The following is a 21,861-nucleotide window of genomic DNA, read 5'->3' as shown; positions in this document are numbered from 1 at the left end:
TATCACATCACTGGGTACAGTATATAATAATTTCTTCTATCCCCATGAACATGTTCTTCAAAAGGACAATTAATTTCTCAGTGATGAGATACTGCCATATTTAAACCTGATTTTTCAGTCATAATAAAAAATCTGTCTCCATGCAGAAGTACTCTTTAGTTAAGAAATAAGAATTTCCAGACCAGTAGATCTCAGCCTGTAAGTCACAACCCCTTTGGGGTTTGAAGGACCCTTTCACAGGGGTCTCCCAAGAACATCAGAAATATCAAATATTTATATTGCAGTTCCTAACAGTAGTAAAATTATAATTATGAAGTAGCAATTAAAATAATTTTATGGTTGGGAAGTCACCATAACATGAGGAACTGTATTAAAGTGTCATAGAATTAGGTAGGTTGAGAACCACTGTACTAGACAATTAACCACTAAATTCTTCTTTCTCTCTCAAATAGAAAAATATAAGAAAATACAAGGAAGTTACACCAGTGACTAGACATTCCCACTGATAATGCCCACTGCAGAAAAGTGTTCCACTCACTCGTACGTGGGTCTGGTCTGGGACCACCCATACAGGCTGTGCACATCATAGTGCCGCACCCGGGAGCCATCCGGAAGGATCTGCTCACTCTCCATGCACAGGGTCTTGCTGCTCAGGCCCCTGTCCCTGGCTTCCAAATCTGAGGGAGGATTTAAGAATGAAAGGCAATTCTGAATCTTCTCATTGCTGACCTCTTTTCTGTACTCTAAGATCTGTATCATAAGACTATCAGGACAATCCCTGGGTGTGTCCTCTTTCTTAGGAGGATGAAAACAGTGGTCAGCACTGAACTACAGCATTCCTATGGGTGATTTCAACACCAAGTCTGCTGGAGAAACTGGTAGGATATATGGGAAAGCATGCAAGTTACCATACACCCTGGAGCAACTCTGAGCTGGATTTTTAATGTAAAAATTGTTTCATATAATTTCTATAATAATTGTATACCTGATATATCATTTTCTGAATCTTGGCATAGAAAATTGAGATTGAGAAGTATCTCATAACCTATGGAAGGTCACACAGCTCCTAGACTAACTTATAAAAGTAATATATAAGTACTACAACTCTAAATTTCCTTGACTCCCTGAGAATGGGAAACCCCTTTTAAATAATCAAAAATCTGAAGAACTAACACATTTATCTGTTAGACTCCCCTGCAGACATTAACATTGTTACATATCTTCTATACTGACTATTGAAATTTGTCCAGAGGTCTAGGTTCATGAGCACACACACACACACACACACACACACACACACACACACACGGTTTTGTTTGTGGTCCCAGTACACCACAGCATCATTGAGGACCTGTCCTTGGTTGTGAGGGTAATTTCTAGCTGCTGGGCTCCAGCAGAATTCATCTTTCCAGTCACTGCCCAGCTGGTAGAGAAAACTCAGGGTCCTTACGTGGCATATAGGGAGGGTGGTTCAGAGTAGTATCACTGCAACCTGGAGGAACTGCTCCATTCACAAAGCTGGAAGGTTCATTCATATCCTATAAATGTCAGAGATATGTTTTACACATAAAAATATTTACATCCAGTCAGAGACAAGGAAGCATGAATAAAGCAGCCAACCTCTAGTGATCCCTACAGATGCTTCCCAAGGAGAACCATCTTTCTCTGCGAGGGGGGTTAGGAGGCTTGCTAGAAAGTGCAACTGAACTCTCCAGGTCAATCAAGCTTCCAAAGACTCAGTAACCATCACCAAGGCTTTACAGTAGGTATTTCAGAGGACCTAAGGACTAAGGAGGATCAGAACTGCTCCAGTCTCTGTCAGAGGAAGTATGAAGTGGTATACCCAGGCTTCCTGAATGATTATCATCCTCTAGACTACACAAAAACCCCCACAATATCAGTTATATACACACCCAAACCTATCCATGTGTACACATGCACACTTACAATCCACAGGCCATCAAACTTCAAGCTCTTTGAAGGATCCTCTGTGTTGCTGTGAAGTTCTTTAATCTCCTTCTTCCACCATGTCGCAGTTGAATTACGGAAAAAGTCTGGGAATGCCACATAAGCTCTGTATTGCTGCAAAAGTAACACAATTTACCTGTCAGAAATGAACATGTTGTACAGAAAATACTTCCTAAGAACTTAGTTCAAAAGAAATTTGTACAATGTGGTAGTAGACAGTTGTAGCCAGAATAATATATTTTTGGCATATTTTAGCAATATTAAGTTCAGAGATAAATGAGCATAAACTAAATATTTTTCTTTCCAATGTTCATAAATTTTCTGCAGACTGCTTTTCTTTTTCAAGTCAACACTCTGAACTCACTATTTCATGTTATAGATTCTTAGTCCTCAAGTTGACCCCTATTTCTTAATGACCCTCCCGAGAAAAATAAGGAGCCAGTGAGAATGTATAAGAGGCAAGACATTTTTCTGATACTGAATGCCAAATTGGTAAAAAAAAAAAAAAAAAAAAAAAAAAAAAAAAAAAAAAAAAGAAGAAGAAGAAGAAGAGAGAGAGAGAGAAAGATTTTCACTCAGAACAAGGGGATAACTTCATGATATCAGAACAACTCCTGTGTGTCTCTTATTTATAATTTCAAAGAGCACATAAAACTCATAATTTTATGTTATTCAGTATAAGAAGATGTAAGTCACAAGCTTTATCCTCCCTTCATCTGCTCTCAAATAATACAAGCAAGGTGCATAAGAAAATTGGATCCAAGGCATCACTCCTTAGTTGCATTGACAGCTTTAAAGAGGTAGGGCTTTGGCTAAAATTTTTAGATTGATCTTTATACTCCCTACTGTAATCATCTTAGAACCTGAGAAATAATTTAAAATGATTATAAATTCTCATTGATTATTTGCAAACTTATGCCAGGGAAGAACAGCAAGTATCAATAAACTCTTATATACCATCTCACTGGTGCTCATTCGGGGATGTTATGGTCTTTGGTATATTTTAATAAATGGACTCCCCTATGTTATTCATCATGTTATGAGAGTCAAAGAGCTAAGAATCAGAGAGCCTAGAGTAAGAGAGTGGGAACAATGAGGAGAAAGCTTGGTCTGGGGGCTACACTTTTACAGGGTCCAACGTCTAGACACAACACAAAACAAAATGCTCTGAAGTAAACAAAAAGGCATCAGAATTCAGAGGACTGACTCAAGGAGGCAAGTTATCATTACACTCAGGATCTTGATGAATTACTTTCTGCTGTGTCTTTTTGTGAGAAATGAATGCTAGACAAAGAGATTTTTATATAATAAACAAGAGAACAAATTGCTGAAATCCTTACAGTGTGGAGGGGGAAGGGAAAGGGAATATGAATAAATAAGAGTTATAAGCTATGTCTAAGCCCAAACGGAATCCCTTATGGGATACAAGTGGGAAATCAGTCTGACAGTGTTTTATTAATCTATGTACAGTTTTGATGGTCCTTATCTGTGTACTAAAAAATGATCCACCATAGTCCAAAGAGCTGGTTCTGCCTTACTATATCTATTATCAACACTTGCCAGATTGTATCTGTCTTCCATTTGATAGGTCCCCATTTTCTGATATCATGAGTCCACCTGTATGACTAGCCCTAGGATTGCTTACCACAGTGAACTGCAAAATACCAAAAGGTATTTTCTGTATCCAAATCTGTACTTAGGGATTAAATGTTTGAGCCTTGATATCACAATCCTTCTGTTAACAGCTTCTTAACTGGTCTCTTGGTTTCACACATGTCTCAGCAATGACAGGCCTAGACACCAGTAGGCTCTTCCTCACCAGATTCATAAAACAGATCTTATAAAATACATGTTACTTATGATTATTCTATTGCCCAGGAGTCACTTAGGAATAGTCTTAATATTTTATATGATGTCTACTGAAGAATTTCTTACCAAGATTGATTTAAAGCTTGACAATGTTTTGTGAAAAATTACTTGGATAAGAGCTTAAGGATTCCTGGTCATTACATACTCAGTGTTGCACTGAATATGAATAGTATTCACCAGTTGTTATGCTAAGATTGTTCTCAGATTATCAGGGGCCTTAAGATCAAGTTCAGCATTGCCTTAAAGACTGAGGGAGTATAGATCTTATAAGCTTATAGCCAATCCTCTGATTGATGAAATGACACCTCTCCCAATGTCAATAGTTAAATCCCACAGAACCTTTGTAATTGAATGTCTCTGGCTTGTGTACCCATGACGTAACTAAACTGTCAGATTCAAGTGGTCCTCTGTGAGAAGTGATGAAAAGCACAGGAAGCTGGGGAGTTTTCTCAAGTCTTTTCATACAGTAAACGATAGATGATAGATATAAAGGACGAAAGAAAAAAGGAAAGAAAGAACAGGAAAAGAGATCAAAACGTAGATACATTCTTGTTAGTAATATAAATCAAATATAAACTGAGCCTGAATAAATTATACCAATACTTGAAATATGCCCTAATCAACTTCTGTTCTTTTCCACTGCATCTACTAATAGAAAATAAAAATGTGCAGTCTAATAACTCATGTAACCCAGTCCCAAGTGTGAAGGTTTCATTTTACATTGACAGCACTATTGCTTTCAAAGGGACTAAGGTGGTCAGAGATCAAAACCCAGAAACTGGACATCTCAGGCTCGCACGAATGGACATTCTACCTACTATATTAGAGCTCTCTCGAGTCTGAGCTCTTGGCCCCTAGGCATATTAGTTCTATGGAATGTATGACTTCCTCTCCAGGACTAAACTTGGCCTTGAAATCCAACTTCTCTGTGGAAAGCATGGATATTGGTCCTAATTACTATCAGCCCCATTCTTGGTGACTGCAGTTATTGTCCTGCATCACTGAAAACCCTGAATATTGGCTAAAATTTGTACTTAAATAGTTTCTCAAAGAGTTTGTGGTGCTGGGCTTTTGTGCATGGCTAATATCTGCAAGTACAACTACTGTGCTTTGTCCCCATAACAATGTCTAACTAGTTAATTCTTCACCCTCATAGAATCTTTAGACAATATAATTTATACTACTGATTGAGAATACAAAACAAGTTTCTTCACTTAATCACCCCAGACTAGGTGTCCTAGATAAATAGACCTTCTCTTGGACTTCCCCGATTCTCTAGGTAAAAAGGAAACACACACACACACACCTGTCTGGAAAGAATAATTATATGGAAGAAGACTAAAGGTTAGGTCAAATACACATTTTCCAGGAGATTTCCACCCTACCCTAAGGACACTGCTCAGATATTATCAGACAATCAAACAAGTGAGATGAAACCCAACAGGATACACACCAGTCTGTTGGGTAAGCATCTTGGCCAAAATACAGATAGGAGCAGGAGGAACCACATATTAATTGAAGCAACCAGTCTATAAGAGTGAAGCCCAAGGGAAAACAAGTTCAGAGCCTAGTGCATCTGGATCATTTAGATCATTTACAAGGAAGAACTTGCTCCCAGGGAAAAGCAATTGTATAATACAATGCTAGACTAAAGAGGTATAAACAACACCGAGACCCAGAACAGAGGGGGAGTCAGAGGTAGAACTTATAAGTGTGGAGACAGAGAAGCCTGTCTATAGGGAAAAACATACATAGAAAAAATGTCTAATTGATAAAGACAAAGGCTGGAAACTATTTAAAAGAGATATCCTTTTTAAGAGAGAAAAATGCTGCCTTAACAATAAGAACCACAATCAAGAAAGAAAAAATAATCCCTTAGAGATATCTCCCAATTGAAAGGCTGATGACCCTTGTATTCTGACAACTTTGGATTTGAAATAAATAACCATGGGCATGTAACTTGCATTCTCTGAGTCTTAGACCTTAAAAACAATGATATTGACAGCACAATTGGAGCTAAAACGTAAATGAGAAGAAAATGTGTGTGTGAAGTCATCAGTATATGGATGACAGGAAGGATACATGTCACAAGAGTGTCTTCACCATGCTCAGTAGCACTAATTGGAACTTTTAGAACTCTGGGTATGGCTTCCCTTTCAAGATATTCCTGACTACACTCAAAAGCTACAAAGTGCCTTTTACCTCTATTTGACTGTCCCAGTCTAAAGAAGGATCCATACTAATATCAGGATAATCAGGCCAGACCTGTGGGCAGAAGAAGAAAAGATCACAGAAATGCCTCAGATAATTTTGCCATATTCAGAGTTTCCTAGAAAACTATAAGCCACAGTCCTATAATTTCAGCTTTCATGTAGGATTGTTCTATGGGGAGGTAGATCCCATGAAGCTCCTAATTATTGTCAGAAAACATTAGCTGTAAAATAAAAACCAAAACCCTAAAGACCAAATGGACTAGGTGAAAGCCACATTTACAAACATGTTAACAAGTTCCTGGTTCAGGATAAGGATTACTGAATGACTGCCCAGTTCATACCTTTCCCCAGACAATTCCTCCATTATTGGGATATCTGATGAAGACATCATTCTCCACACCCCGGGTGAAGGCAAGATAGGGCTGTGTCTCATTGCCAGAAATGGCTGGGTCCTGCAGTCAGAGCACAGGGCAGGTGAGGCATTACAAAGGAAGATAGAGTGGTGGTGAGGTTTGGAGGGTTGTTATTTCCCAGTTTTGATTTGCACTGTAGTTTCCATGGCTCCCAAGAAATACACATATTAATTGCGCTTCTATTTCTTTCCTAGAATAGGAAAGGTCAGACAGCCTAAGGTGATCCCTACACAAGTCCATTGTCCCATTCACAGTCTACACATTCCACTTTCACACAAGAACTAACCAGAATGAGGATGACATGCATCCCGTTGACCTTCATGCGATTGATCAGGTCTGGAAGCCCAGAGAACTTGGGGTTCAGCTTGAAGTTCAGCTGCCTCTCCATGTAGTCGATGTCTGAGTACTGCACATCCTAGAATGACACAAGGAAGAGTGGCTGATGGTAGAGCCAGTCCAGGCTCCAGAAGAGAATGTCTCTGGCCCAATATAGTGATGCCATATTATAGGTTTGGTTTCTGGGATATTTTTCATTTTCTTTTTCCCATGTGACTTCACCAAACACCCAGAATAACATTTAATCTAACATGAAAACAGAGTAAGATAAATGGTAAATCCTGTCTGGAAGGACTGCTGTAAATATATATAAAAGCACTATTAAAACATGTGCTTTGAAAGTTGATGCTGTAGGGCTTGGTTATGGTGATGTCCCCTAGCAGACTGCCCCTGGAATCAGTGGTTCTTCATCATAGCAACTGTAACTATGGGCTCATAAGATATGGGCAGTAAGTCTGCTGTAAGTCAATACAAACAAAGCAAAACTATACAGGAACTGTGGACAAGCAATACTGAGGACAACCAGACATAGTTTTTAATTACCTACCTACTTTGTTTTAATGATGATAAGATGAAGAACAGAACAATGCATAGAAAAATAGATTAAATATGAAAAGTAATCCCCTAGATCAGAACTATTGGAAGCCTCTTGCCCTCAAATGAGGGAGATTGAATCCACATGTGTTTCCTTGGAAATGAAGTCTAAGACTCTGCATTTGTTAGAGCTGTGCTTCAGGGTCATGGGAATGTTAGAGCCATAACAACTCTTTACAATGGTCTGACTAATTTGGGTTCATTTTTTTTCTACTTGGGTTCATTTTTTCTTAGTTAAGCATAACTATTGAAGAAATCTTTTATTCTTATGACTAAATTCCTTGAGCCAACACTAGTTCCTCACTCTTAGTCTGAGTAGCCAATGCTAAGAACCCCAGGAGTAAGAATACACCATAGTAGGAACAGGCTGTACACAGATTTGGCTAACTCTGAGGTTGTAGAGCTGGTATACCATGACAGCATGACATATACGTACATAGGGGATCTGTTTAGCCACCATTTCATCATACAAGTCGGCAATCTCAGTGTCATTCTCATATCCATAGCGACACAGCTGGAATCCCAGGGACCAGTAAGGTACCATCACAGGCCGACCAATCAACTAGAAAACAGAAAGTATTAGTACTTCTAAGGAGAAGCTGGAATGTCCATAAAAGAAGATTGGACCAGTACAAACTAAACAAATTCAACTCTAGAACAATATTGGGGAGACACATCCATCTTCCCTGATGACACCCTGATAAAATTTTCCTGGTAGCCTAGAGCTTATTTTCTAGGAATTCTGATAAATCTTACTTCATTCTAAGATTTTTAAATGTTAACATTTTTATTTTTTATCAATTACTTTATTTGTTTATATTTCAAATGCTGCCCCCTTTCCTTAAATGAAGTCTAATGCCATGGTTAGGAGCACAAATCCTATAGGTAAAATCCCTACCTTAACAAAGAAGCTCTAGATCTGGCAACTGTGTGACCACATGGAAGTTTATGTGACTTTACTTTTCCTTATTTTGCCTCTCATAAATAGGGATAAGAGTAAATTCTCACAGTGTTTTTATGAATATTTAATGTGATGATGTCTTTGAAGTGATCTAATGTGTAGCAGCTAACTGATATAATAATGGTCACACAAATGGCTGTGTTGGGGATCACAGTAGTTATCATTTCCATCTCCACCACATCACTGTCACTACCATGAATACCATCACCATTGCTCCATGGTCATCATGACCCTAGCCAATATCAGCAGCAGCAATGGCAGCACTAATGATATCCTCCCCCCCCCACTATCATCAACTGCATTACTGTCATTATACAATCATTATCAATATAGCCATCACCCACATACTATTACCATTCAACAAAAATAGGTTTACACAAACACCCCTAACTCTATTACCAGAACTGTAAATCCTGTCCCCCCACTAGCATGACACTCCACCACTGCTAATACCACCAGTCTGCCTGCAAAGCTATAACAATTAGAGAAGCTATAAATGTAATGCTGTTAGAGTGTAGAGGCTGAGCTCTTTTCTATAATATACTTCTTTCTGATAAAACCAATGATTGCAATTACCATGTGAGAATTACACTAATAAGCACATGATTTGGAGCAGAGAGTGTGCTAACATTAATACATGACGATCAAATGAGCTTCCTACCTCTGTGTACTGCTGAGTGACAAGTTCAGGAGTTGGCCCCAAAAATACAAAAAAATCCAAAACTCCCCCTGTGGTGCGGTATGTCAGAGCAGGCATGGGCTGGAATGTCACGTCTGAAGACAGGAAAACATCAACAAAAATGAACACCTTAAGGTTAACCAATTAGACTTGAAAGCACTGCTTCTCATTTCCATCTTCTACCATGGATGACAGACATTCCATACTAAACCAACAAAGAAATATGAAAGGAAAAACCCACAGGATCCTGTCCCTTTAATGCTCCTTATTAGAGATTTTAAAACTCTGAAAACTTAAGTTAACCTAGCTTCTTTATCATAATAGCGTAAACTCATAAAAATCTCAAAGTAGCACCAAGTCTCAGTGTTCATCTCCCATGGCTTCACTAGCAGCTACAATATGTATTTATGAACTTGACTTCCTGCCCCCCCTTTTTTAAGTTTTTTATTTTATTTATATGAGTACACTGTAGCTGTCTTCAGATCCCATTACAGATGGTTGTAAACCACCATGTGATTGCTGGAAATTGAACTCAGGACCTTTGGAAGAGCAGTCAGTGCTCTTAACCACTTTCTGCCTCTTTCTTATGTGGCATAAAAACATTCTCAACCTCATTCTGCCAGAAGCAGTGTTCTAACCAAAAATCTGGTCAGTAATCCAAGTTGTATAGCCAATTGCCTCCAGTTGACACCCAGGAACTTGGGGACCCGCAGGAATAAGGCTTTTGCTATGCCTTCTTATATAAGTGTTTTACATAATACCAAATAAAAGTTTAGTAAACGTAGCAATCATAAATCTCTATGATAAATTGAAGGCTAAGCAGGAAAAACCATTACTCAGAGACATAATTTTTAACTTAAGATATAGTCAAGCCAAAACCATTCTAAAAAAATTCAAGAATGATTGTCACACAATAAGAGGACACAGGCGTCATCCTACCCATGGCATTGCTGTTCATCAGGAGGACTCCATGGGCTTTGCCATCCTCCTCCAGACCCATGTAGTAAGGATGGACGCCGTAGGAATTCTTCTTGTACTGAGAGTAATAGGGGAAAAAAAGAGGTTAGGAGACAGTGCATGAGAAAAAAAAAACTCCACAGAAATTTGATTTCTAAGTTGAGTTGGCTTCCTCTGTTAAGAATAGTGGAGGAAAAGGGCACTTAAAAATATGTCCATTTGCCTAACAGTAGAAGGGAGCAATCAAGTAGCATCTGGAAAGAAGCACAGGACACAGAGTAGATGGAGGGGACAGAAGACAGACCACAGACACTCTGCCCTTACCCCTGGGGGCTCATCCCTGGAGAACATGCCCCACGTGTGCCAGTTCATGTCTATCTTGAAGGTTGTGTGCTCAGTTTCCCCAAAGCCATAGATGTATGTGGAAGGCAGGCGGGTGGAGATGCGGATGAACATGTCATTGAAGGTGAAGCCAAGGAGCTGAGAGTCCCAGCTGCAGAGGAGAAGGGATATTTACAAAAGTCATCTCCCTGGTGGTTTCTAGCAGCTGGCCCTCAAACAAAACATAAGTCAATCAGTGTAAACCAATCTCAAAATCCACCTAATGGCCCAGTGGTCATCATCCACTCATCCCCCTTCCAATGCTGCCTTTCCAAGTATCCTCTGCATAGTAGAAAACCCAAGCCATTCTTACTACGTCAACTGCTGTCACTCACGCGTGCCCTGCTCCTCAAGGACCTTCCTGCAGGCATCTACAACTGTGACTACAGAGAGCACACTTCAGGTCACAGTTCTGCCCATATTCTTAAGTGATCTCTTACCAATCCTCCAGTGCTGTTCACCTTCCAAAACCATTTGTCAACCCTGTTTTACCTTCTACTCTCATCCTCTCAATTATGTCACTGAATTCTCTCTATATCTCGACATGCCAACTTCCCTCCTTGAACATCACACTTTTTGTCTCCTTTCTAACACAAACATTACTTTTCTTCTCCTGGAACTCCGTATTGGGCTCTTCTTTATAAAGGCTCTCTTTCAAATGATACCTCTTCCTTAGAGACAAACTCAGACCACATTATCAGAAGCAATGACCTCCCAGTAATTTGGTCGCCCTGTCCCTTTTCCTATACAGCTTGGTTATTAGCTTCCTGTGTGTATTTTAACACTATCTATCATAGTTTTCTAAGAACAGCCATTCATGTGCCTCCAACAAGAATCTGCACAATAACATCTAAGATGCAGAAGGGAGCTCTGAAATATTTTAACTGTCCCACTGTAAATGTCTTACAAATTACCCTCAGGATGCTAAAGACTTCCTCCTAATTACAGATCAAAAGGAAATTGCTTCATTATGGTTCTGGTCATGGGCAATGTTACACTTTAAGACAGCTGTCTTCAACAACAATGAGTCTGGTTTAGAACGGTAAAGAAAGCAGATCCTTGGAGTCAGACCAGGAACCACTTACATTACAGTGCCTGTACCCTTCCGACGAATTTCAATCCCAAATGGATTCTCCTTGATGACCACATCATAGAGGCGGTTGTCAGGGGTACTGGATGGAGTGCTGGGGATGTTCAGAGGAACTGGGACTTCATATCGACTGTGGTTTGGGTCATAGATCTAGACCAGAGGAAATGCATTTAAAGATACAGGTGGAAAAATAACTTCTGATATTCTAAAATACTATTCTATAATGGCCTCATGTCTCTCTGTGTTCAGTTAAAATACAGTCTATTTTACTGCAGGAATTTAAACACAAAACTGCTTTTAAGGATCTGTAGCCTTTACTAGCAAAGAGCATCAGGATTAGAAAGACCCTATACACACCTGATAACACGCATACCCTGTATTTACCTTAAACTGCAGCATTTCATTCTTGTGGTAGGTCACTTGTAGTTGCAGTTCATTCACAGGTGTAGAGGGGAAGGCATTGCTATAAGGTGAAGCCTTCAAGGAGATGTCAGCTGTGGCCCCATTTGCATCATACTGAACATTGCTGACTGAGTACAGCTCATTGACAAAGTAGCAAAAAGGGACCCCAGAAGAGCTGGATTCCTGGAAAGAAATTCAATGTCCTAGATCAGCAGGGGAATCCTGAATTATCAAATAGAAAAGGTTAGAAAAGGCAATTTATATGAAGAGGTGTGTGTGTGTGTATGTGTGCGTGTGTGTGATTTTATATCTTAATATATAAAATACTATACTATATCTTAATAGCTGGTCTTTAAGAAATGTACTTATTAAAATTATCCCAATCCTATCCCCAGTTATGCTCCAATCTTCACCAGATCCCTGAAGCAATCCTTTCTCCCTATGAATTTAAGGCTATGCAAAAGTATACCAATACATCATGCTCATGAAACATTGAGCAGTATTAGTACACACACACACACACACACACACACACACACACACACACACACACACACATACACATGCACACACATCTTCATCCTCAGCTGCAGTACCTCCCAGATACAGCCTCGGGCAGTGCAGTTTGCTTCAGAAGCCCCATGTTGATCTGGATAGCAATCTATCTTTTCCTCATCCCTAATGCTGTCATCCCACTCCACCGTATAAGATTCATTCAGGCGAAGTTGGATACCTGTAATAACTGCAACCTGTAGGGATTAACAAGGCACAAGAAAGTTTTCATTAGAAACAAAGCCCTTACACAATATGAAAATGAAGAAAATTAAGTAGAAATGAGAACAGTCTCAATGTTCAAGGCACATTTCTGTCTTAAAGGAGGAAAGCTGTGTATTAGATGTGAGACTATCAGCAGTGACAGGGACAAGTCAATCCACTACTCTACTAGTCTTTACTAAATGGTGTAATTATTGGGACAAATAGTAGTTGTTGTGTTTCTTTTCATTCCTTCCATGACCTATCTGTTCCTATTTATTTTGTCACAAAAAATTTCTTCTTCTCTTCTAGAATTTGACTTTTCTTCTTGTGCTTCTCTCCCCACAGCAGTGTTCCTGTTACTGTGGCCATGTAGAGAACATGCAGGAGCAAAGTCTCAGGTTCATGTGACAGTTAATGGAGTCAACTTCCCCTACGTGGGAATCACCTGGATCATGAGTTTAGGGTCATGCCTGTGGGAGAATATCTTTATTGCACTGATTGAGGAGGGAGCATCTGTCCAGTGTGAATGGCGTTATTCCCTGTCTTGGAGCCTGAGATGAACAGCAGTATCCATCCATTCATCCCTCTCTGCTTTCTGTTTGCGGATGTGATGTAACCAAATGCTTTAAGCTCCTGACATCTTGATTTTTTCCCCACCATGATGGAACAAACCTTGTTTTTGTTTTCTTTTAAGATTTATTTATTTATTTATTTATTTATTTATTTATTTATTTATTTATTTTATATATGTGAGTACACTGTTGCTGTCTTCAGACATACCTGAAGAGGGCCTAGGATCCCATTACAAATGGTTGTGAGCTACCATGTGGTTGCTGAGAATTGAGCTCAGAACCTTTGGAGAGCCATCTCTCTACCCCCCCCCCAATGGACCAGTCCTTTAAACCATGAGTCAGGATAAGTGTTTCCTTCTCTACTTGCCCTTGCCACTGCATTTTATCAACGAAACTGAGGCAGCTCCCATTCTTATATTTCTTTGAGATATTACACAAATTAAATGAATTTTCTGACTATTAATTTAACCAGTTGCAAAACTAGTGAGTTGGGGGGGGGGGAGTAACATTTTTCCCTACCTAACACTTATCCAAGATTGTCTGCTTAAATCTTGAAATATTCTGACATCCTATTCATCAAGTTAAATATTCAACATTTTCTCTAATTCTTTTTTTTTAATAGTTGATACTTCTTTAAAAACCTATTCATTTTTTAGGAGGCAAGGTGACATTTTAAGGACTATCCTGATTCTCTTAATCTTCTCCTTATCTGATACTTCCCCATTTTACCAATTCCAAGTCTCCAGTACTATTTCTAACAATGTTCAAGAACCATTGTAAGAGTCTTTGAAAATTAAAACAAGTATGACCTTCCTAATTTACCACCTAACACCCTAAAATATCTTACCACATGTCTCCTCTGTAATAAACTAACTTCCACTTTAAATGTTGTTGATACAACATCCACAGGATTGTCTGGGTAATAACATGAGGCTATTCTCTGTTCTTGGACTGGCTAATTCTGATATCTCAACTTGAATGAGTTTACTTTCCTTTTATGGCAAAGTAGGGCCCATTGTGGAACATATTTCCTGATTTGTTATTCATAAAACACATGTGCTTTGGTGGTATTTCACTTTAGAATAGCAAAGCTCTCAGGCAATAACTACATTTTAATTTGTATTATAGCTGTGGTTTTGAAAAGTTCACATCAAGTTCACCATTAGCACCTAGGTAAGTGTTTCCTTCTCCCTTCTCCCTCAGCTCCACCTCTGCCATCCTCTTCTTACTAGCTTTCCTTTTTGATTATTTTGTTTTCCCCTTTTCTTTCTCCTAGAATAGGGGCATTTTGATAGAACTAAGCAGCCACTTGCAATCATGAGAGAAGAAAGGATATCAGTCCTTAGAAACTTCATCTACTAATGTATGCTAGCAACTCTCAATATTCTAATATCAACAGAAGGACAAAATGTTGTTAGCCCTTTAGGGATACCTTGTCATGGTCAACTAATGAATCTCACCATAAACACCATCTTAATAGATCCATCCCCCATCCTTTATACAAAGTTGTGCTCAGCAATTTCACTAAGCTTTGGACACCAGCAAATTCGAACCAACCATACACCACTTTAGTTCATGGTACCTGTATCCTGAATACATGTCATTAAGACAAAACTTCTGACATAATAACATGCCATTGCACTAGAAGTAGAAACTGGTTTATTTTCCCAAAATTTGGTAAAACCTTCATTTGTGTCAATCTAGCAACTCTATTATGTGTGCTCAAGATTACTGAGAGAGGATTTCTCCTTTTATTAAGGCATTAAGTAATACAACAAAAATTCTGTCTGGTAAATTATTTTGTTATCATCTAATCCAATACAAAAAATCATTTGGGTTGCATCTTCAAGTTCTTTATCTTAAATATATCATCAGCATGTATGTGTGTGTTGGAGTTAGAATCTTGATACTGAAGAAAGAAAGGGGCGAAAGCATTAAAACTTTAAAATAAAACTTCAAAAATTTAATGTATTAGGTGTCAGCACTGGCCATTAGCTCTCGAATCTGCATCCATCTGATGTGACCTCCACTTTCCTGTCTGTGCTATTTATGTTCATATGTGTGTATGTACATATATAACACATAATGTACATTTATGTCTGTGTGTCTGTGTATGTCTGTACATGTATGTATGTGTGTGGGATAAGGTTGTATCACATTCCAGTGATAAGTTATAAGTTATCTTGGTATCATCTAATCCATACATAATAATCATTTGGGTAGAATCTTCAAGTTCTTTTGTCTTAAATATGTCATTACAGCGTATATGTGTTTTGGAGTGTGTGTGTGTGTACATGCACGTATGTTTGTGTATCATTTATATATATATATATGTGACACACATATATATATGAGACATGTGTGACTTATTTGTATGTGTATTATCTATGTGCACATTGTGTGTGTGTGTATGTGTGTGTGTGTGTGTGTGTGTGTGTGTGTGTGTGTGTGATAATAAAGTTTGCAAGAGAGCAGAACTCTTGAGAGGCAATAAGAATCAGTTTGGGAAAACAAAACAAAAACAAAAACATCTGCCCTTATGATCCTTGCCCCACCCAGCAGTTCTCTGACTCATTCCAGCTCAGACATGTCACTATATGTCCCATATGCCACCATAATTCCTGACAATCTGACTTATCCACCAGACCCCAGATATCCTTTGAGCATCACAGCAACTTTGACAAAAAGAATCATCATAATGCCAATTTGAAAAACTTCAACAAAATAGAGACATACCTTCATGTTTGGATCGTAACTGACTTGAGGAGACATCTGATTTACCATACCATTGTGTTTCACTGTAACATTGTAAAGTGCCTGTGTTCCAAAAATTTTAATCTCCTGAAATGCTAAGTTATCAGGGTCCATGTAGGTTGACTCTAAAGTGCTCACATCCAAGCGGTTCTGAAATACATGAAGCATAATTATGCACACATGAATGAACTGGGGTGAAGTAGGCCTTCGAATCCCACATCCTAGAGCTGCTGGGAATCCTACCAAGTAGAGAGCATCGACTAATGTATGCCTAGGAGAAAAAAGTGAGAACATATAGACAGACCTTTTTCTTAACTATATAAAGATACTGGCTGCATAAGACAGTTCTATTGGAAAATACTACTTGCTTTGATTTATTGCCTCCTTTGAATATTATCACCTCCTTTTGATAGTATGAGCAATGAAGTTACTGGAAATTAAGTCATAAACAGGAATGTGTATATACCCATAGCCACTGAAGCAAATGTAGTCACACACAGACACATGCCAATAATGCTAACAGTCAGATAAAAGCCTACACTTCAGATTCCTAAAAACATTTTACTTACTTGAGTGACGGAAAATTTACACAGAATGTTGGTTGCAAGATCTGAAAACAAAAGAGAGATGAGTCAGACTAGCATGGCCACTGCAGAAGGCCAAATTTATGCCCTCTACTTAAAGCTGACAGTCGATTTCAAAAACCAAAGAAGTATGTCTTTTATGACAGATGTATCTAGTAATACCACCTCTTCGTTCATTAATAAATCAGTACAAACAAAGTTATTTGCACTTTCTGCCTACTGGCAATAATGCCACAATGAACATAGAATGAAGATTCTCTTTGGCAAGCTCATTTCATAGACACACATATGAGTGTGTTGAGAAGTGGGATGATTGTATCATAAAGTCATTTTATTTTCAACTTCCTTTTTTACAATGGCTAGACCAACTTCTATTTCCACCAAAGGATGTCAATAGGCCCCCTGGGTTTCTGCACCTGCACTAATTCTTGTTACAGTTAATGATTTCATACTGTTCATACCGCAAGATGATGGTGTTATACCTCATTATGATATTTTATTTAAATCTGAATTTATTGCTAGTGATCACCATTTTCTCTGTAGACTCTGTGTGTATCTTCCCTGAAATAATATCTATTAAGTATCTTTTCCTATTTTAAAATCACATTGTGATTCCCTTGATTTCAATTTTTGAGAGTATTTCTTTATAGCTTCACATTGACTTTTTTGTCAGATACATAATTTGCTCCATTTTCTCCTGCTTTTGTTAGCTGCCTTTGAAAACACTATTCTTTTTCTGTATAGAAGAATTCAATGCTTATGTAGTATCTGTCACTAGCTTTGTCTCTGAAGACCAATGACCAAAGACTTATTTATGCTCAGTGCCTAACTTGAAATCTTGCATACATTTTACAATAGTGAAGATATGGACAATACCTAGAGGTCCATGAGTAGATGGTGGGAAAAGTGATGATGGGACATGTATAACATAGAGTCTTCAGCAAGTGAGACTATAGAAATGCTGTACCTTGTGACCTTGAATGAGCCTAAGACACATTGTTTCAAATGAAGGCAGCTAGGCACAAAGAGAAGTACTAAGTCATCACATTCATATGTCAATTTAAAAATAAAAACAAACTTTTAGAAACAGTACATGGAACTGTCATTGACAAGGGGTAGGGGAGTAGAGAAGTCACTTGATATCACAGAGACATTGAGTTTTATGAGCATGTTCTGGGACGAAAATGTATGGCATGGATGAACCTGAATGTCTTCCGTCTCGATCATATTGATGGTAATCAGTAAATGATTAATATGTTTAAGACATTTGTAGAGAGAATATCTTATTCTGTATGAGTATGTCAACTATCAATAATAAATATAATGGCCTGTAGCTAAGGCAGAAAATAGGAGGTGGAAAATCCTGGAGGAGAGAGAATTCTGGGCTGGAGCTAGGCAGGAGATTCAACCATGAAGATGTTATGAGATAATGAACTGGGCACATTGTACCTAAGCACGGATAACCAGCCATGTAGCATAACATAGGTTAAAATAAATGGGTTTTCTTGTTATGATTTTAGTTAGAGAACAGCTAAGCCATATGGCCAAGGTATTTGTAAATATATTTTGAGTCTGAGTTCTTTTTCTAGGAGCATGGGGCTGGGAGGAAGAACTAAACTTAACTTCTTTAGATGTTGAGTGTGTTCAAAGTTTTTCAACCCATTATTTTCAAATAAAACTAAGATTTTTAAAACTGTATCTTGAGAATGATAAAATAATGAATGAAGTATAAAAGTCCAAGCCATAGTTTTTCTTTCTCCATGCTATCATCACTCTGCAAAGAGCCCCCCAAATGTTTTCAAAGTAAGTGTTCCATTGGAAATCTATTTTCTAAGGGTCTCCAGATCATTACTGCACAGCAACTGATGGATGTTAATTGAATGATGCATGCAGTGAAAGCACTGGTTGATGCATACATATGCAGTAGAAATGTGTATGCTCACCACATTTGTCTCCAGAAATTTGGGGATAATATACATTTCATAGCATAAATGTATGCTAAAGCACCAGTTATGAAACTGTGTTTCATTAAGTTCTGTTAAAAAAAAAAATAAGAGTGAAGCAAACACAAGATTTTGTGGGTGGCAATAGGCTCTCCTCCCACCTATGGTTCATCTCTCGTGTCCTCTGACCAGTATGACCAGAAGCAAATGCTTTTTTGTTTTGTTTTTATTTCTGGGATGCTGCTGCTAGGATGCCTGGTGAGATATCACCCACAGCTGAATGCTCAGCAGGAGTAAAGTCTAGTGCAGATCTGTGATTGCCACACCCTCTCAAGGCACTCACCCTTTGACTGTCCATCATCCCAGAACAGTTCTCCTCTTGCTTCTTTGTTCTCATCCAGAGCAATGAGGAGACCAAGAGGATTCTTCCGACTGTGGGGAACAGATTCACACAAGACACAAATCCTTAGGACTCAAAGGATTTTTACCAAACATTTGCATCAAATTTCAACTGAGAAAGCTACTAGTCAGTCACACATAACATTTTTGCTTGAGTGATGGAAGAATATCATAAGTGTCATCCTCCAATAATAATTTTACAAAATGAAGTATTTTAAACATTTATTAAGGTCCTAAGCATGTAGCCTCAGAGTTTCTGAACCACTTCCATAATTAACATTAAAATTGCAGCTCTATTCACAAAATTGGTCATTGAGAGAGAAACAAAATCCTATACAGTGTTGCTATAATCGTGGAAATTGTAGACATCCTATTCCAGAAGAATCTCAGTGATTTGAAAGTTAAATCTATATATGTCAATGATGAGAAGTGAATAGTTAGAAAAATAGAGGCAAATTGGCTAGGGATATCCTGAGATCACTCAGTGCTAGAGCAGCTACCTAGTTAGTGTATTCTACACCCTGGTCCTTGGACCAAGTTTAATAAAAGCGTAAGCTCAAGTGCTGTAAAGCAAATGACTCTACTGGGGAGTAAAATCTTTGGGGCACCTCTATTATTAACATATTGAAAAAGATAGGGTTATCAAAGTCAACTTAGAATCACATTTTCATAGGCAAGTGCATTGTATTCTTGGAGGGTTCAGACTTTTAACTAGGGAGGAATAAAACTTTAATTTTTGAAGCAGAAATTCAATATCAGTACATAAATTGATCTGAAATTGGTTTTTTGACAAAGATATGGGGAGAGTGGAGGGAGAAATGTAATGATATTTAGTCATTTTCTCATAAGAGGGATTAAATTGAAATACTGAGGAAGGGAGGGAGGCTCAAAAGAAAGGGCAGTTTTCAAGCCCCCTAAAAAGTACCTCTCTATTGAAACCTACTGGAATTAAATTTTGAAACATACGAGGATGCAATGAATAACCCTTCTGTAGAGATAAAATTATAACTGTGTAAATGAAGATGATAAACAGTCAGTGACTCAGGAAAAGTGGGAGAGATAAGTTTGTGTTGTTAAAATCCAATTACAAATTTTAAAATGTGCTCAGTTATTGGTAAGAAACAGGAAACTTGGTTAGTAGGAGCATAGTTAACTGAAGCCAAGTCTAGCACAGAGATGGTGTGAGGCAGGAGCAGACAACTACAGACAGGTCATCAGCCCACATCAGGTAGGAAGAGTTCTGAGTGAGACTGCACAGAATTGAGCCTTCTCAAGTCATGAGACTTACAAATGTGAAAACTGCAACAGCCCTGAGAAAGCCAGGGATACTGACCACACCAACTGTCAACTTATCTTCAAAGCTAAGGTAAATAAGGAGAAAGAAGAAAGTCTTTCAAAATCCAGCAGGGTGCAGTTTTCTATCAAGATCACATAGGTTAGAGACAGCGGGAAATCCAAGAGCAGAGTATAGTAATACCACGGAAACACACTCACACACACACACACACACACACACACACACACACATCAACACAAGCCTGGAAATAGGTAAAATACAAAACTGATACTGGAGAGATGACTGACTCTCGTGACAAAAGAGTGAGCTCAGAGGTGTGCGAAGCAGAAGCACACTCTCCTTACTCACCTCAGGTGGGTGTTCAGGGCAGGTCGCTGCCATGGCAGGATGTAGCCCCCTCGGACATGCAGATTGATATGCTCAAGAGGGGCTGGCAAGGTCTTCCACTCTCCTGTTGAACTGATATTTTCACCCTGGTGTCAAAAGGAGGAGAGATGATGCGGTAAGCGCATACTTCTCCGTGAGCCACACACCGCATCCACCTCCCTGAACCTGCAGCTAGGTCATCACCACCCATCGCAAACCTCACTTCCACCTTTGGACACTCATTTGCTGCTGTATTACATCTGGTTGTGCTTCTCCCCAGGAGAGTCCCTGCTCTTTGCAGGATCTCATATAGACCCCAAACACCCTCATTATATACCCTGTTTCTAAGGCAAGATAGCACTTGGCAATATCTGCATTTATTTCTTGTTGACTGGAGATATACTGTCCCTTCTTCTACCCCCGCCCCAAAGCTCCTAATATCTTTGATATACACTCCATTGCAAAGATCAGTGTGTGCAGACTTACTTACATAATAGTTTGAGTTGAACTTTTCTGTCTTGTATTTAACACCTCTACATGTCCTCATGTATAAAAGGTGCTCATCTGAGTCATAATCTAAAATCATTTCACTTTCTCAACCACAGCAGGGCTTCATAATGAAGGTACTTTTTTGAATTTTTTCTTTTATTGAAAATTTTTCATGCAATATATTTTAATTATGTTTTCTCCTCTCTCTGCTCCTCCAAGTTCCTCCCCTATTATTCAGACCCATCACTTTTCTGTCTCTCTTTATGAAAAAGACATCTAAGCAATTATAATATAATAATATAATATAAAATAATATAGCAAAACCAAGCAAATTAGGATTGGACAAAGCAAACAAACAGAAGAGACAGCTTAAGAAAAGGAAAAAAAACAGATATAGATGAAGCATCACATTCAATCACACATTCAAGAATACCATAAAAACAGAAAATTCAGAAGCCATAATTTATGCCCAAAACCTATAGGGTAATATATATACATATATACATACATACATACTACATACATACATACATTAAAATAAATTTAAGAAAAGCAAAATAAAATAAGATAAAATAAAATAAAATAAAATAAGATAAAATAAAATAAGATAAAATAAAATAAAATAAGAAACCTGACATGACATTATGAGACAAGGAACCTCCAAAGATGCTGTTGGGTCCATTTTCTGTGGGCTGTCTACTGCTGGGCATGTCTCCTACCCTAAAGAGTAATTTGTTTCCCTAGTGGGTCTCCCTTGGAGAAAACTACTTTTTTTCATTTGAAAATGGTAAGCAAAGATAGCTTCTAAGTTAGGAATTAGGTCATATGCCCCCTGACC

At 38.4% G+C, this 21,861-nt stretch overlaps 1 protein-coding gene across 1 annotated transcript in view; it reads right to left on the bottom strand.

Moving 5' to 3' along the window:
* Window positions 1–21,861, bottom strand: part of Mgam (maltase-glucoamylase) — a 166,194-nt gene that overhangs the window by 12,232 nt on the left and 132,101 nt on the right. Inside the window, exons 67-83 of the mRNA XM_052173524.1 lie at window positions 20,517–20,641; window positions 18,816–18,904; window positions 16,515–16,555; window positions 15,928–16,095; window positions 12,460–12,612; window positions 11,846–12,046; window positions 11,457–11,611; window positions 10,315–10,483; window positions 9,973–10,069; window positions 9,016–9,128; window positions 7,830–7,955; window positions 6,750–6,878; window positions 6,392–6,502; window positions 6,040–6,102; window positions 1,948–2,082; window positions 1,451–1,538; window positions 539–677 (exon numbers count right to left, since the gene is read on the bottom strand). Coding sequence (XP_052029484.1) covers window positions 539–677; window positions 1,451–1,538; window positions 1,948–2,082; window positions 6,040–6,102; window positions 6,392–6,502; window positions 6,750–6,878; window positions 7,830–7,955; window positions 9,016–9,128; window positions 9,973–10,069; window positions 10,315–10,483; window positions 11,457–11,611; window positions 11,846–12,046; window positions 12,460–12,612; window positions 15,928–16,095; window positions 16,515–16,555; window positions 18,816–18,904; window positions 20,517–20,641 — 2,102 coding nt within the window. The remainder of the gene's footprint in view (window positions 1–538; window positions 678–1,450; window positions 1,539–1,947; window positions 2,083–6,039; window positions 6,103–6,391; window positions 6,503–6,749; window positions 6,879–7,829; window positions 7,956–9,015; window positions 9,129–9,972; window positions 10,070–10,314; window positions 10,484–11,456; window positions 11,612–11,845; window positions 12,047–12,459; window positions 12,613–15,927; window positions 16,096–16,514; window positions 16,556–18,815; window positions 18,905–20,516; window positions 20,642–21,861) is intronic.

Source organism: Apodemus sylvaticus, chromosome 2 (assembly GCF_947179515.1).
Source record: "Apodemus sylvaticus chromosome 2, mApoSyl1.1, whole genome shotgun sequence".
In the NCBI taxonomy this organism is placed as follows: Eukaryota; Metazoa; Chordata; class Mammalia; order Rodentia; family Muridae; genus Apodemus; species Apodemus sylvaticus.
This window is presented reverse-complemented; position numbering and strand designations above follow the sequence as displayed.